Source organism: Kogia breviceps, chromosome 4 (genome assembly GCF_026419965.1).
Source record: "Kogia breviceps isolate mKogBre1 chromosome 4, mKogBre1 haplotype 1, whole genome shotgun sequence".
Taxonomy (NCBI): Eukaryota; Metazoa; Chordata; class Mammalia; order Artiodactyla; family Physeteridae; genus Kogia; species Kogia breviceps.
The window spans coordinates 177,080,340-177,097,357 of NC_081313.1; the positions used below are offsets into that span (position 1 = coordinate 177,080,340).

Sequence of the window (17,018 nt, forward strand, 5' to 3'; positions counted from 1 at the left end):
ATGAAAGGACTTCCCTGGTGGCGCAGCGGTTAAGAATCCGACTGCCGATGCAGGGGACACGGGTTCGAGCCCTGGTCCGGGAAGATCCCACGTGCCGCGGAGCAACTAAGCCCGTGCGCCACAACTACTGAGCCCGCGAGCCACAACTACTGAAGCCCGCGCGCCTAGAGCCCGCGCTCCACAACAAGAGAAGCCACCGCAATGAGAAGCCCGCGCGCTGCAACAAAGAGTAGCCCCCGCTCGCCACAACTAGAGAAACCCCGCATGCAGCAATGAAGACCCAGCGCAGCAAAAAAAAAAAAAAAAAAAGAAAAAGAAAAATTTAAAAAGTTAAAAAATAAAATGAAAAGTTTTGGGGAGAAAAGGGATCTGCCGCCCACTGGAGGGTTAGGAGAGTCCTCAGATAGATAGTTGTATACTCTAAGTTAGGGTATAATGCCAAAATGCAGCAAAAGATTCCACTTGCAAGTCCCAGGTCTGGTCTTTTTGAAGTAACAAACACAACATTAAGTTATCCCTCCTGCCTGCCTTGCATTGCATTCTACGCGTGGTAATTCGTTGGTTTTTGCTAGCCACGGACGGCAATCCACAACAGTTTCACGCTTATACCAAAGAATGGAATCTGATCCTTAGTACCTGGTATTTTGCCTGTAAGTCTACTGGTAAAAGATTATTGGAAGCCAGTCACAGAATCTGAAAATAAACTCTAGTCTCTCGTTTACTATTTTAGGGCTTTCATAGAAGCCAAGGACTCATTGCAAAACATTTTTGCAAGGATGACCGCTTGTATTCCATCCAGGAACAATACAGTTTTGCCTGGTTTAGGATTACCGGTAGCTTATTTCAAAGTGAAGGAAAACCAACTGAGCACGTGTTTGCTGTCTTTAGAACAGCTGGCAAAAATATGGCATGAAAGTGTTTTCATCTTCCTATTATTCTAAATGTTATTGTACAGAGCTATTATTAATGCCGTTTTTTGGTGGGAAAAACCTTAAAAATTGCCCCAAATATTGACATTAAGCGCGTCAAAACAACAGAGTGTCTTTGGTATATTAAACTTTTGGTTTTCATGTATCTGTAATTTCATTTTCTTTTAAACTATAAAATTTTGCCTTTGGTACAACTGAAAGAATTAAAAGTTAATTTTACTAAACAAAAAATAGGGACTTCTCTGGCGCTCTAGTGGTTAAGACTTCCTCTTCCATTGCAGGCGGTGAGGGTTTGATCCCTGGTCGGGGAGCTAAGATCCCACATGCCCCGCGGCCAAAAAACCAAAACATGAAACAGAAGCCACATTGTAACAACAACAACAAAAAAAGTTAAAAAAAATATTAAATGGTGTCATGTGGCAGTGGACTGGTGATCAGGGGCTCAGGCTCTGAGTTCAGACCCTGCTGTGTGACCTTTGACAAGAACTTAACTCCTCTGGGCCTCAGATCCCTCATCTGTAGAAAGGGGGAATACTAGTGCCCATCTTACAGAGTTGTGAAGATTAATGAGGAAATCTGTTTAAAGGACTTGGTGTTTGGGATATTGTATCTGCTCCGTATAGTAATGTTACTCTCTTACTATATGTGCGAATTCTTCTGTGATTGTAACGTGACCTTCAGGAAATTAGTCTCTGTTGGAACCCTCATCTTCAAGGTCAGACGTGTAAGGGGTTCATTGATCTGTTGGCTACTGTCAGTCACTTCCCTGGGTCTTCCTTGCTGCTGGGAAAGCTAGCTTGGGGACCGGCAAACTTTGGCTGTAAAGAGCCGTAAGGTAAATATTTTCAGCTTTGCGAGCATGCTGCAAAATACTCCACCCTGCCATTACAGCGTGGATGCATTTCTGTACTGTGCATGGCCCAGTCCCGGATCTTTGACCTCATTCTTCCTCCTGCCAACCTCCCACTTATCCCCTTGAATTGGATGCCTGAGATACAGCTCCGTGGGGCTTGATCCGGGCCCTCCAGGGAAGTCTGTATCCATTAGACCTCACCCCTGACCCCCAGAAGAAGAGATTAGGAAGTCAGCAGAAACAGGAAGTCACCTGCTGCTTAAAAGGACCTTAAGATGCTGAAGACTTTTGCGGAGCCCAGGTGGCGTCGGCTGAAAACAGCTCACGTGTCAGAAAGCGGGTTGGAGATCTTCCAATGCAGAGAGAGCTCCGAAGGGGACACGCTGACAAGAGCAGCCAACAGTCCCACCACCAGCAAAAACAGTGCTCCGCAAAGAGGGAGGAAATCAGGAAGAAGGAAGCTGCCCACGTGTGGGGCCAGGCAAGGAGGAAATGCAAAGCCTGGGGCTCAGGTCACAGGGAGGCACCTGCCGTGCAGGTGGAGGGACAGCTCGCACGGCACAGCCCATCCCGGGGCCAGTTCTCTACTGAACCCCCCAGTGATTCTCACCGGGGCAACCCTAGCCCCCAGGGGACATTTGGCCACATCTAGAGACATTTTTGGTTGTCATGACTCATGGGATGGGGGGGAATAGGTACCTAGTAGGTGGAGACCAGGGGTGCTGCTCAGCATCCTCCAGTGCACAAAATAGCTCCCCCTTCCCCCAACAAAGAATTACTAGGCCTCAAATAGCAGTAGGGCCACGGTTGAGGAACCCTGCACTAGCCTGAATTTGCAACTAACACGCAGTTGCTGGTGCCTCCTCTCTCTCCCTTACAAAGCCCGATTTGTTTTCAAAAAGGTGACATGCTAAATCTCAGAAAAGGCCAGTCATCTCCCTCCAAGGCCTCTGGAACCTAGTACTTTTTTCCTGAGCAGACACCATTACCCCCCCCCCCCCCCCCAGACAGCCCCGGGAGGCAGGAAATTGCCTGTTATGGGCTGATCGTGCCTCCCCCCCACCGACCCCAATGCGTATGTTTCAGTCCTAATCCCCCTCAGCACATCAGAAGGTGGCCTTATTTGGAAATAGGGTCATTGCCATTTTGTTTAGTTCGATGAGGTCATACTACGGTAGGGTCGGCCCCTAATACAATGTGACTGGTGTCCTCAGGAAAAGGGGCATTTCAGACGTAGACAGGCATACAGGGACAACGTCATGTGAAGAGTATAGTTCTGCTGGCACAAGCCACCAGACTTCCAGAAGCCAGGAGAGGGACCTGGGGTCCAGAAGCCAGGAGAGGCACCTGGGGTCCAGAAGCCAGGAGAGGGACCTGGGGTCCAGAAGCCAGGAGAGGGACCTGGGGTGGACCCTCCCCTAGCACCTTCAGAGGGAGCCTGGCCCTGCTGACACCTCGTTGTCGAACTTCTTCAGAACTGTGAGACAGTGCATTTCTGTGGTCTAAGCCAACCAGACGGTGTTACTTTGTTACGCAGCCCTAGCTAACCAATATACTGCCTGAGTCTGGATTTTGCCAAAGGATTTTTGCAACGACGAAAGCTGAGACTTAAAGGGAATCTGGGGCGGGGGGGTGGTGGTGGTGGGGGGGTGGTGGTGGCGAGCTAACCAATTGGTCCCTGCTCTTAAGGATGGATCCCTGGTGACATCCAGGAAACCCGAGCTGGTCCGAGCTGAGAAAGGGTGAAATAGGACGAGGATGCAAAGAGCGAAGGAGGCCACGAGAGCGATTTAGGGGAAGTGAAGGAGAGAAGGTGGCTGCCAGCCAGGGGGATGGGCTGGGCCACCAGACTTACCAGAGCTCAGAAAAGGTTTGCCACACAGCAGGCAGCTGGAGTGGCCAGAGAAGGTTCCCTGAGCGAGCTGGTGCCCGTTGACACATTCTTTCTGCTCTCGAGCATCCTGGCCTTTGTCTTTCAGAAGCACTGGGCTCTTCCCCTGTTGGAGACAGAGGCAGGCCTTGGAATGCCCTGTGCATCCAGTCTCGCCTCGAATCATAGAGATCTGGAGCCAGGGGCACCCTGACAAGCTGAAGAAGGCAGAGGGGGAGTCCCCCACCCCCACCCCTACCCCCGGCCCGGCCCCCTGACCTTCTCCTTCTGCCTGGTGACTCGACATCGGAGGGAACTCAGTCTACGCTTCACCCTGGCACTCCTGTCACTTCTCTCCATCTTCCCCACTCTCTCCTCGCTCCTGAGGGGCAGAAAATGTGGTGAGCAGAGCACAGCAGACCCAGAAGGCCCTTCTGAGCCGGTCCTGCAGGTCGCTTCTGGGATCCACCTGGAATCTGTCTCCCTGAGGCCCCTCCCATCCTGGGTCTCCCCTGCTGTGGTCCCTAACTCTCTCCCTCCTTCTCTCCCTCACTCATTCCCTGAACAAACATTTACAGAGGTTTGCAACTTTCAGGAACCTTGGGGACCAGGTTTGCAGAGGGGAAGGCGACGTGGTCTCAGACTTGAGGTCCCTGGATGGACCTTGTCCACCTCAGCCTCCTCCCTCCGATTCATGCCCCCTCCCTACCTCATCAGCCTAAAATCCTGCCCATTCTTTCTGTGGGATCTCTGTCCAACCCGGCTGCCCTCTTCCCGTCCGATGCTCCAGCCCCAGATGGTACCTCTCCTGGATGACTGGCACACCCTCACTTAATAAATATGTATCAAGTCATTGGCAAAGAAACCCAGCCCCTGCAGAATCTAGTCCCTGGAGGGAGAGTCCGTGCCTCCAGTCTGTACCCCTGACAGCGCTCACCATCATCGGTCACCACAGAGCTGTGCTCCTTTGCTTCCCAGGTGTGATCTGGCCTCTGCTGACTGCCCCTCCCTCCCCTCCTCCCAGCCCCACCCTGACACTCTTCCTGAGGAAGGCACCGATTCCTTTTCCCCATCCTCATTTCTTCAGATTGGTGAACTCCTACTCTTCCCTCGGAACCCAGCTCAAGCTGTCACCTCCTCCGAGAAGTCTTCCTCTGCCCTCCCAGGGCATATGAGGAGCCCCCCCCCACCACCCCTACCGTTGCCCTGGCGGTTCCGGTGAGAGGATGGGGGCCCCGGCTCCTGCCCCCAGCTCAGGGGGCAGTGGTTAACCTCTTTGGGAAGCCAGTGGCGGCCCGCCAACAGCTCTGCGTACTCACTCGGACAGGAACTCAAACCAGGTGAGGTTTGAGTGGGCCTCTCCGGGGCTGACGGACAAGCGAGCCCTCTGCCAGGCCCTGCAGGATCAGAGGGGACAGACACAGCAGTCCTTCCTTCCTCCCGCACATGCCCCCTCTCGCGCCCCTCTCCCTCTGCGCTCCTGTGGATAGGTGTGCCCCCCGTGCCACGTCTGAGATCCCACCATCCCTCCACGTGTGGGCTTGTATACATGGCCACTGTGATGGGTTTTCCAGCAAAGGGTGATAACAGGTCTCGGTCAAACAAAATCAGGAAGTTTTTCTAACAGACGGCAGTATTTTGGGAAAGAGGTACCTTTTCCCATTTGTACAAAGGTAGTGCGTGGACTGGTGGCGGCTTGCTTCTGTACCCTGTCCTTTCCCACACCTGTGCGTCCTCCTACTCTCCTGTCACCGTTCTCCTCCCATTTCTCCTGTCTTCACACCGTGCCTGGTCACTCCTATACCTGTCCCCCTACACCTGTCCTCCGCACCTGTCCTCACATACCTGTTGCCTCACACCTAGCCCCCTTTCCACTCACCCATGGTACTGTCGGAGTTCTTGAAGCACCTGCTGCACAATCAGCCTGCAATGGCAGATAAAAACAGCCCACAGTTGCCGCCACATGACGGACATTCCCCAAGGCGAGCTGTGACTGCCCGGCCCGGTCCCGGGTCCCGATGCAGCCCCTAAACTGGATGCCCAGCCCCTCCCTATGCTGTCGAGAACCTTTCGGAGGGGCCTGGATCCCTCTCCTGGGAGAAGGATGGTGTGGTAGAGAAGATGGAGATTATTATAGGGGGACAGTGGCTGGTCACTTAGAGCCAGTGATGCTACACCCGGCATCCCTCCTCCTCCAGCCTTGACTCCTTGGCTGTCCAGGGGGTCCCTCCCTGAGCCGGGGGCGGACACTCACACATGACCTGGCTCCACGTGGTCCTTTTCCATGCACTCCAGCACCGGTGGATCCAGGCCTGGAAGCAGCCCCCACCCCAAGAGGCACAGGCGTGAAGGGGGCCCTGGGGCAGGACCAGCCCGGCACGGCGCCCCCCGAACCCACCCCTGCAGAAATGGAGACTGTCCAGATGTGGCTTGCCACTCTCGGGGAGGAGAGGTGAAAAGAGGGCAGGGAGCCGGGGATGGAGGTGTCCCCGGCGTGTCACGAGTGCTTATGACTGGCTAAACGCTTTACACATATGCGGTCGGTGAACCCTCCAAGCGACCCTAAGGAGGTACAGTAATTGTCCCATTCTCAGCAAGAAAGCTCAGGAAGCTTAGAGACTTGCTAGAAAGTGGTAGATTCCGGTTTGGCCTGTAGGTCTGTCTGACACCAGAGGGACACAAGCTCTTCAGATAGAGATTCAGAGACAAAGAAGGAGATAAAGAAAGAGACAGAGTCAGAGGGAGAAGAGGGAGCCCTGCTGGTCATTGCAGTGTTGTGTCCACCTTGGCTAGAGGATCCCTGGGCAGGGGGTGGGGGGGTGGGGTGGGGTGGGGGGAGTGGGGTGGGGGGTGTAGGGGTGGGGGAAGGGCAGATGATGCAGGAACCCCCCCCCCAGCATTCTGCCCAGTTCCTGTCCAGGGGACCCTAAGCCCCCTCCACCAGCCCCATCCAAGGGACCCTCCAGCAGAAAGCCCCTACTCCACTTGGTTTGAATGAAGGAAAGCCCCAGGCTGGGCTACCTTGAACCGCTGGAGCGGGCACTTCCAAAGGCGGAAAGATTTCCAGGGAGCTGATCTCATCGAAGGACACGGGAACTGACCGTGACCTCACTCTTTTTTCGGGGCTGTCACATTCCTGCAGGGAATAAGCATCTCGCTAAGCCTGGAGACAGCCCAGGCTGCAGGCAGGCTCGCCGGGTCGAGGGTCCCCAGCCTTCAGCTGCAGACAGGGGCTGCCCCCAGCCATGGGGCATGAACACAGCGTTGGAACTCCGTAGCAGCTGAGGGCTGGAGCCATACCCTCCCCAGCCGTGGGCTGCAGTCCTGCCAAGGACCACCAACTCCCCACCCCAACTGTGGGCTTGGAGCTCTGGAATTCTGAGCCACAAATTCCAGCCATGGCCAGTAATTTCCCCCCCAGGTCATGGTCATGAGCAAAGATGCCCCAGGCAGAGGCAACAGCTCCGAGCATGCATTCCCCAGGTTTGAGCTAAAATCCCAGACCTCAGACGAGCCCTCCCTACTTGCAAACTCCAGTCACAGGCAGGGCCTCCTTCCAGCTGCAAAGATGCGGAGACATGCCCCTGCTCCCCAGCCCAGGGGTACCCTGATGGCCAAGGATCCCAGCTCAGCAAAGGACCTTCAGGTCTGGGCTGCAATCTCAGGACCCAGCGACTCCTCAGTCACGGGCTATGCCTGCCATGATAAAGCAGTCCCCCCAGCTATGGGCAAGGCACTCCTTGGAACCTGCAGAGACCGTGCCTAGGCCCACATGTGCGCTATCATCCGGGGCGGCTGCAGGTTGCACCCACCTTGTTTGGTGCCTCTGGGGGGGTTCCAACCCCAGACAGACACCCTTGGGTCCAGGCCTGGAGGCCCTCTCCCGGCAGGTTCAGAGCAAGGCTGGCCAGAGTCCGAGGGAGACAGGGCCCCTCATTTGCAGCTGAGGCTTCGAGACTGAGCCTGGCGGAGGAAGGGAGGGAGTTGGTCTCTTCCACCTGCCCCAGCTCCAGCATGTGAGGCATGGGGGCCTGGAGGGAACCCGTGGGTAGCCCTCTGGGGGGACAAGGCACAGAGAGGGGTCCAGCTCTCCCAGTACCAGAGAGGTGGGTGGGGAGTCTGGCTGGGGGATTTGATGCTAAAGTTCCATTTGCATCGCGGGCCCACTGTTTTGGGGATTTTTTTACCTTTTTTTTTTTTTTTTTTTCTTGACCCAGCGGCATGTGGTATTAACTTAGTTCCCCGATCAGGCATCAAACCCGTGCCCCTGGATTGGAAGCTCGGAGTCTTAACCACTGGACCACCAGGGAAGTCCTCCTTCCCACTGTTTTATTTACACAGACTGGATTTCTATCTGGGGGGACCTGTGAGGGGTGGAGAGGGCAGCTAAAGCACCCCTCTCTACTGTTTGGGGCTGCCACTGTGGTTTGTTTGTGGGTGGCACCGAGCACGCATCTGTGTTTTGATCACAAGTGCATCTGTGGCTTTGTGCACGCATGTGCCAGTGACATGTTTATGCGTTCCTGGGTTTGAGCAGGGGGAGGGTGCACGCCTGCGTGTCGAGCGTGGGCGTGTACGCCCAGGGTGGGTGCGCACACCTAGGTCTGAGCCTGCCTGCCGGGTTCACGCAGTTCCGGTCTGGGCTGGGGCACGCTCCTTCAGCGTGTGCCCGCTTACGCACGCACACGGATTCATGTGCCCACGTGGGCTCTGTGTGCAGGCCTGCATCTCCGGAGAGGGCCTTTGGGGCTGCCTTCTGACAGTGCAGACACCTCTGGTGGCCCTTGAGCTAGATGACAGAGAGGCAGGGGGGGGGGGGGGGCAGCGTGGCCTGGCCACCCTGGGGGTGTGTCCTGGAAGGCGTTAGCAGGGTGGGGGGGACTGACCTCTGCCAGGTCTCAGAGCAGCTCCGCGACCTCTCCCAGCTGCGTCTTCGAGGCAGGCCCTGGGACCCTGCCAGGCTGGAGAAGGGCGAGTCTTCTCCGGCTTCTTCGCTAGGGGGCCCACTGCCCCTGGCCCCCCTAGGCTGGCTTTGTGAAGGGACCTCAAGGCCCAGGTCCTGGATATACTCACTGCCCTGAAGGTCCCCCAAGTCCAGGCTGAAGTCCTCTGAGCTCTCGCCATCGCCGAGCAGTCCTGGAATTCCATCCTCCTGGAGACGGATGGGGAAAAGGCAGTGACCGAGGGCAGCAGAGGCCCCCAACTCACAGACCCTGCCCATACCCCTCCCGTCCAACCTGGGTTCAGCGCCCATCTAGTGGCAGGTGGGGTAGGATGGGGGTGGTCCCCTCAGTGCAATGTCTAACCCAGGCCTTCAAGGCTTTATCCCCCAAAAAGGGGCCAGAAATCTGGGCTGGCAGACCTGATTCCAGCTCCCTTACTGAATTTCTGTCTGACGGTCTTATGAAACAGACAAAATAACCTCTGTCCTGTCGGCTCACTCAGCTTGTTTAAGATCATGCCTGTGAACGCAATTTGTAAAAGCGCTGCACGGAGGTAAATTATCCTCGGTGCTACTGCTACTGGTGTAATTTCAGGCAGTGTCAGGGCTCGTAGTCTTTTTTTTTTTGGCCTCACTGCGCGACATGCGCTATCTTCATTCCCCCACCCGGGATCGGACCCGCACCCCCTGCAGTGGAAGCGCGGAGTCTTAACCACCGGACGGCCACGGAAGTCCCAAGGGGCTCCTAGTCTTTTCCCGGGGCTGCTTAGGGTGTGTACTCATGGGTCTCCTGTACCCTAAGTCTCCCTCCCAGGCCTAGGGTGAGGCAAGTGAGGCACTCACCTCGGACACAAAATTGTAGGGGGTGCCCCCAAACTCAGGAATAAAGAAAATCATACTTTAATATAATATTTTTTAAAAAAGAACTCAATACAGTGCGAAGAGTTCCATGATGAGCAAATTATCAAAATGTTAAGACATGACAGTTTCGGACCCCGCACCTCGCTTGCCTCCCCCTATTTCCGGCCCTGCTCCGTCCTACCAGAGGGTAGCCTGGAACCTCTGCGCTCCTAAATCCCCTGCAATAACTTCGGCTCGCGGACCGCAGAAGCCTGAGCTCGTGAGCACAGGGCAAAGGGCTCCAGGGTCGGCTGCCTCCCGCTTCTGGCCCGTCTGCAGCCTCACGTTGCAACCCACCCATGAGGCATCGATGTGCCAGACGCTGTTAGACACGGAAGATACACAGGGGTGGACGATGATTGCCACATCCACCCAAGCAGCGACCAATCTGCACCCAGAACTACACGGGTGTTAGCCATAATCGCACCGCAGCTCCACCAGGGGGCGTCGTTGTCCGACTTTCCAGATCAGGAGACAGGCTCAGGGAGGAGAAAGGACCACACAGTCCTGGGCCACACAGTCAGTAAACCTCAGAGCCAGACCCAAACTCAGATCTGTCTGGATCCAAAGCTCTATCCTCTTCCTTACCCTTGTTACTCTTCTATTTCTTTTTCCTCTCTCTCCCACCCAGTCATTCTATTTGTCATTTCCCCCCCCCAGCCAGAGCACCTGCTTTTTCCTCTCCCTGGAGGACCTCTTCTCCCAAGCCACCCAGAGACAGCCTAGAGAACTCCTATTCACCCGTGAAAACCCAGCTTGGGCATGCCCTCCAGGCTGCCTTCCTGATTCCTCCAGTCTAAATAAGGTGTCCCTCCTTTGGGTCGTCAGGATTTGCAGGACAGGGACTGTCCTTTTCCAGGCCTTCCTTAGTACTGTCCTCAGACAGGGTTCTGTGGGTAGGTGGGGGGTCCTCTACCAATGCTCCATGCAAAACCAACCCTGAGATGTGACCCCAGACATCTGTGTGAGCTCAGGCAGCCCCTGATGGACTGTCCCAATTGGTGGCCTGAAGGGGCCCCCTGAGCAGACCTGACCTCCTTTATGAGTTCTATAAGAGGCCCCCAGGATAGGACTGCCAGATAAAATGCAGGACGTCCAGTGAAATTCCAGTTTCATATAAACAACGAATTTTTTTTCTAGTGTAAGTAGATTCCAAACATTACAATATTCAAGTCTAACTGTGCATCCTTTAATTTTGTCTGCTCCATGTTGCAACCCTATTTATCCCTGGACTATTTGGCCGGTCATGGCCAGTCTTTACTAGGGGAAGGGTGAACAGGAAGGTCCTTGCTAACACTTGGTGTGGGGAATTTTCAGAGAAGCAGCCAATTGAAAGGGGCAAACACCTGCCAGCCAAGAGCCACGCTCTTGGTCGGCTGAGGATCTTGGCTGGGAGGACGCAGGTGGCAGTGTTCACACCTGCCGTGGAATGAGCGTGGAAGAGCTAGGCAGGGTCTGGCGTTCTCCTCACCTCCCCCACTTGGAGCTTTCTACAGTTTTGCCACCTTCCTTGTTTTTTAAAATCGTAGTAATGTATACATAACATAGAATTCACCATTTAAACCATTTTTAAGTATACGAGTCAGTGGCATTAAGTGCGTTTACAACTATTGTGCAATTGCCACCACCATCCATCTCCAGAATTTTTTTTCATCTTCCTCCAAAGAAGGTTTGTACCCATTAAACAGTAACTCCCCATTCTAACATCCTTGAGCCCCTGGTCACCTCGACTCTACTGTGTCTTATTGAATTTGCCTATTCTAGGGACTTCGTATAAGTGGAATCATACGATATTTGTCCTCTTGTGTCTAGTTTATTTCACTTAGCATAATGTTTTCAAGTTCACCCGTATTTTAGCATGGGTCAGAATGTCCTTCCTTTTAAAGGCTAACATTCCACTGTATGGATGGACCATATTGTATGGATATAAACAAAAGTACATTTTGCTTATCCATTCAGTCTTTGATGGACATTTGGGTTGCTTCCACATTTTGGTTCTTGTGGATTATGCTGCTATGAATACGGTTGTACAACATCTGTCTGAGTCCCTGCTTTCGCCTCTTTTGGGTAGATCTGCGGAAGTGGGGTTGCTGGATCGTACGGCAATTCTCTGGTTGGCTTTTTGAGCCCCGGCCATACTGTTTTCCATGGTCTTGAATCTTTCCTTTGCTCCCACTGATCTTTTTTTGGGGGGGCGGGGGGGGTGCTGCACTGCGTGGCATGTGGGATCTTAGTTCCCCGACCAGTGATCGAACCCATGCCCCCTGCAATGGAAGTGCAGAGTCTTAACCACTGCACTGCCAGGGAAATGCCTGCACCCACTGATTTTGCTCCCCTCCCACCTCCCTGGCTGCTCCTTCTCTGCCTGCTGCTTCCTCCCCATATCTTTCATATCCCAGGGTCCCTCTTCTTCAGTCTCTCTGTCCAAAAACCCCACACCTCTGGCCCTGGCGGGTCCAGGTTCCCCTGGTTCTCCTATGACTTCAGCAGCAGCCTTCCCGAGATCGCTCCAATCCCACCCCTGGTGCCTCGGTAACCTCTGCCAACTCCCGTCTCCTCTGCCACGGCCCCAGAAGTTTCCTTTTGCCTCCCTGGTTTTCATCCTCCTGTAAATATAAATACATCAGGACAGCCTCTTGGCCTGGGCTGGGCCCTCTCCACTCCCTCTCCTACATCTGGCCTCCCTCACAGAAGCAGAAGTGGGAACCCCGCCAGAGCTTTGGGTGGAAGGGGATGGTGGGCAGCTGTGGCAGGTATAGCGATGGAGGGGGAGGGAGGGGGCTTTGTCCTTTGCTGGGGAACTTGTATCTTTCCTCCAACATTTCCTGGGTCCGGAATGGGAGCCGGCCCACCGAGGGCCTTCCCAGGCATCTCCCTAAACATTTGTATGCTGGCCCTGATGCCCCAGAGAGGATACAGTAAATCCAGGCTCCTGCTCCCTGGAACCCTGGGGAACCTTGAGGGACGGGTCCCCCCACAATGGCAGACCCAGAGACGAGATGTCCCAGGAATCCCACTCTACCAAAGGGCTTGCTGTGTGCAGATTGAGATAGTACATGGATCAACGTTTTTAAAAAAGGTAAAGAGTTCTTTATCTCCTTGTATATTAAGAAAAAGTAGCACGCCAAAGCAACTTCAAGCATTTCGTTTCTCTGGTTCCATTTTATCGTGTGAAAAGGGAATTGATTGCAAACAAAAGAGCAAATAAGTAACAGGGACAGACACTTTTCGGATGGCTGGAACGATAGAAAGGTCTTAGTCACAGTTTGCATCCTTCGCGTGTCTTTTATTAGCTCAGTGTGACCTCAGGCAAGTTTCTAACCCTCTCTGGGCCTCAGTCTTCTCATCTCTAAAATGGGCGTGATGATGCCTTCTTGTAGGATTGCTGGGCAGGTAAAATGAGATGATGCTTACACATGGCAAGCCCTCGATCAATGAAAGCAGATATTGGTTGTTGCGACCGTGGTTGTTGTTTTTAAACTTTAGGAGTCAGGGCCCTTCCTCTGGGCAAATTGATGACTCTGCCAGATGGAGCTAATTGGAGTAGACTGACAACTAAATCTAGCGATTATCATCAAGGATGAGTGAATGTTCTAGAAAATGGGCTGGAGAAGAACTGAAGGGGGGCCAGCTGACCCTGTTTGAAGGGACAGGAATTCTGGTTTGGAGTTCTACTTCGAAAATCCCTTTTTTGTTATTATTATTTTAAACTTAAATTTAATTTTTTTAAGTTTGAAAAATAAGATTTATTCTAAGCCAAATCATATAGAAAATTCCTTTTTTTAAAAAGGACAAACCCTGGGGTAATCATTGGTGTGCAAAATCTACTAAGGACAACTCAACCAGGACAGGTTAGACCATCTTTAGACAGTTTCCGTAACAAAATAAAACCCCCAAACCCTACTTCCAACCACATAAAATAGTGTCTATGTGACATGTAAATGATTTCTTGAGCTGGCTATATAGGTCAAGTTGCATATATTTTAAAATAATTTATATCTTACCAGTATATATATCTTTTTCAATGAAAAGTCCCACTGAGTGTTTTTTTAAAAGAAAGAAAGAAAGAAAGAAAGAAAGAAAGAAAGAAAGAAAGAAGGAAGGAAGGAAGGAAGAAAGAAAGAAAGAAAGAAAGAAAGAAAGGAAGGAAGGAAGGAAGAAAGAAAGAAAGAAAAAGAAAGAAAAGAAGAAGAAGGGAAGAAAGAAAGGAAGGAAAGAAGAAATCAGGGAGGGCTTCCTGGAGGAAGTGACAGTGAGGGAAGCCCCGAGGAATGAGTAGGAGTTAGCTAGGTAGAGGGTCTGGGTGAGGGCATTCCAGGCATTAAGAGAACAGGATGTTCAGAAGCCTGCTGGCTTGAGAGCTCACAGTGCTTCCCCCACAAACTGGCAAGATTTCCTTATGGCTGAAGGGGTTTGTGTGGGGGAGGGAATGAGGTTGGATCAGCAGGCCTGGTAGGCCAAGGGAGGATTTAATCTCTAAGTTCCAAACAATGGTGGTATGGAGGCCAGGGGACTGTGATTTGCCTTCAGAAAGATGATGCAAGATGCAGAGCCCAGATAGGCTTGGACAGGGGCAGGGCTGTTGCAGCAGAGAAGACACCTGTGCAAATCACCCGGGTGAGCAATTACAGTGGCCTCCACCAGGGCAGTGGAGAAGGAAGGAGAGACATGGACAGAATTGAGGGTTGTACAGGTGTAGTGTTCACAGGGCCTGGGGAGGGAAGGGCAAGGATGTTGCCTTCTGCTGCTTCCAGCTCTGGTAACCAACTAGATAAGGACAGGGATGCGGGTGACGGGGCTTATTTGGTGGTGGGGGGGTAGAGCCTCCCTGTATATACCCAGGGCTCCCTGCTTCTCCAGGTACACGCTCCCTCCATTGCCATCCTATCTGCCCAATTGCCTTCGGCTCAGGGCTCCGATTCCAAGAGGTCCAGAGCCCTGGAAGGATCCAGAACTAAACTGGAGTCCTGGTCCTGTCTTCATTTACCCTGGATTCTCCCTGGCACCTAGGCCAATTCTTTCCCTGCTTGGACCCCGGGATGCTCTTCTGTAAAATGACAGGGGCAGATACACAGAATTTCCTACATATGGTTTGACTGTAATGGAGCCTCCTTCCTTAGTGTGGTGGGTGTTATAAAATGCCACCCAGACCACCCCATCAGTGAGGATGTGCTGCCCCAGATGCTGGGGGAGGGCTGCCAGAAGATGACTGTCAGCTGTCAGTCTCTTTCTGGGAAGTCACATCCCTTCCTGAGCAGTCCACAGGCCACGACTGACTGACGTGGGGACGTAATGGCTTGGCCATCTCAACCTGATTTAGGACCCGTCTGCAGGGCTGTTCTAGCTCAGAGGTCCCCATGGGAGCTTTTTCCTTCCTTTTTCATTGATTGTTCTATCCACCCATGCACCCACGTCGCCACCCTTCCCCCCTCCCTCCCTCCCTTCCCTCCATTCTTTCATCCACCCAGCCATCCATCTCTTTTGTCAATCCTTCCTTCCTTCCATCCATCCATCAACCCTCCCTTCTACTCACCCCACTCTCCCTCTTGTTCCAGAAAGGATTCATTTTCTCATCTGTAGAATGGGATAATAACTACTCTGCCATGTTTTGATGAGAGTTCCCTGAAATAATGCACACAAAGTTCCTGCAGGTGCTAAAAAAGTGTACTTGCTGCCACAGGCGTCATCAGCTCCTGCCCGTCTCAGCAGTCAGACACATGCCTGCTCGTCCTCCATGGCGGAGAAGTCTGGGTCCTCGGGCCTCCAGGGTCCACCGCTGCTCTTGGAGGCTGAGTCTGCAGCTCCAGAGTCAAAGGGCTGGACACATGGCTTGGGCTCAGAGCCTGTGGGGAAAGGAGGGACGAGGTGTCACGGCTGAGTGGGAGGCCTGAAGAGTCAGGGCCTGAGTGCTGCATCTGGGCCTCAGTTTTCTCATCTGTAAAATGGGATGGCAGGGGAGGATGGTCCCAATGATTTTTTTTTTTTTTTGGCCACACCCTGTGGCTTGTGGGCTCTTAGTTCCCTGACCAGGGCTCGAATCCAGGCCCTCGGCAGTGAAAGAGTGAGTCCTAACCACTGGACCGCCAGAGAATTCCCTCTTGAAGCCAACATACAGGACACCACTCGACACCACTCATGCTGAGCCTAGGACAGATATTTCTACTCAATCCCAGGGCTCTTTCTTCCTGAGCCACGGTCCCCACTGCATCATTTATGGAAGCCATCTCCAGCCGATCCGAGTTAGCTCATGAGATGAAATCGATTTGTCATGTCTGCGCTAGCAAAAAGCCCTCATTTGCTAGAATGGGTCCCTAAGACCAAAGGCAAGTACCCAGTGCCCACATTTAGAGGGTCCCTAATGGTAGAACTTCAGGCTGTCTCTGTCCCTATATTGTACTTTGAGTTCCAGGGACCCCTGGGTGGCATGGTATAGAGGAGAGAACAAGGGGTTTGGGGTCAACCAGACTGTGTCCTTGCCTGGACCTGCCCCTGATGGCTTCACACCTTTGGGGAAGTCACCTCTCTGAGCCTCAGTTTCCTCACCTGGAAGGTGGATGTGATGGTGCCCACCTCTCAGGGCCCGATCCTGGGGTGCTTGGTCACCTTCCTTGCCCTCCAGGTCAGGAGGGTGCCCTGGCTTGATCTTGGGCGTTGGATGGAGCCTTTTGCTTTGGGAGAAGCAGGCACCCCCCGACTCTCTCCCCCTACCCCTTACTTACACTGCAGCTAGAGCGCCTCACCCCTGCCTATCGGAATCCCCACGGAGGTTACCCACCGCCCGCAGGAAGAAGGTCAAACGTCTTGGTCCAGCCACCGATATGCACCAGGATCCTCCTTCTGTGCCTTGCTGCTGCCGTTGCAGGACCCGCTGCCTGAGAGCCCCCCGTTCCTGGTGTAGGGCCGCCTGCCTAAAGACCTCACCCTATTCGCTCCAGAAATCTCCGTCCACTCCCCCGTCTACGGCGCCCCTCTCCTGTGCATTGCATCGCACAGTACAACACTGCCTTGTGTTGTACTGCACTGCACTGCATTGCACTGCCTTGGCATCTGGACTCCCTTCACTCCTCCGCACCCCCTGCCAAAACATCCTGGGTCCTGCTGAAACCAGGGAGCCGAGGGGAGAGTGCCTGGAGGTGAGGCTGGAGGGTATGGGTGAAGGTGGAGGCAAGGAATCCAATGGAGGTGATACCCAGGGAGACTGACCAGCACGTCCGCGGTACGAGCGATATAGCAGCTTCAGGAAGGGCCAAGGTGGGGGTGGGGAGCAGGACGGCGATGCCTTTTGGACGGTGGCGGTTAGGTCCTCATCCATGCCTTAGCTTGGGTCCCCTGTGGCTGGGTGACCCCATGCCTCAGCTTGCTGGGGACAGTCCTGGTTTATGCTACTGGGTCAAGTAATGACCCAGTCATTACAGTAGCACCACTTTCACCCTCCAAAGGGCACAGGCGGGGTGATCTATTTTGTGGCCACGCTGCCTGTAACCATTGCAGCTGGCAGAGGGGAAGGGGTGATGCTGTCCTTTT

At 53.5% G+C, this 17,018-nt stretch overlaps 1 protein-coding gene across 1 annotated transcript; it reads right to left on the bottom strand.

Annotated features, from left to right (window-relative positions):
* Window positions 1-3,209: 3,209 nt before the first annotated feature.
* On the bottom strand, window positions 3,210-16,806 carry LOC136794144 (rho guanine nucleotide exchange factor 18-like). Its single transcript, XM_067033324.1, has 11 exons — window positions 16,698-16,806; window positions 15,216-15,337; window positions 8,539-8,804; window positions 7,465-7,615; window positions 6,674-6,788; window positions 5,907-5,964; window positions 5,532-5,576; window positions 4,972-5,049; window positions 3,932-4,034; window positions 3,638-3,779; window positions 3,210-3,259 (listed from the first exon to the last, which is right to left on the bottom strand). The coding sequence occupies exons 1-11, from the start codon at window positions 16,804-16,806 to the stop codon at window positions 3,210-3,212; spliced, it is 1,239 nt and encodes a 412-aa protein (XP_066889425.1).
* Window positions 16,807-17,018: the final 212 nt, after the last annotated feature.

Excerpts from the sequence above, each read along its gene's own strand:
- LOC136794144 (XM_067033324.1), bottom strand. The coding sequence starts at position 16,806 with ATGGATGAGGACCTAACCGCCACCGTCCAAAAGGCATCGCCGTCCTGC. Across the intron at positions 8,805-15,215 it reads CCGCCATGGAGGACGAGCAG|GAGGATGGAATTCCAGGACT; the intron begins GCATGTGTCTGA and ends ATCCGTCTCCAG. Across the intron at positions 4,035-4,971 it reads TGGTTTGAGTTCCTGTCCGA|GAGCGAGGAGAGAGTGGGGA; the intron begins GTGAGTACGCAG and ends TCTGCCCCTCAG.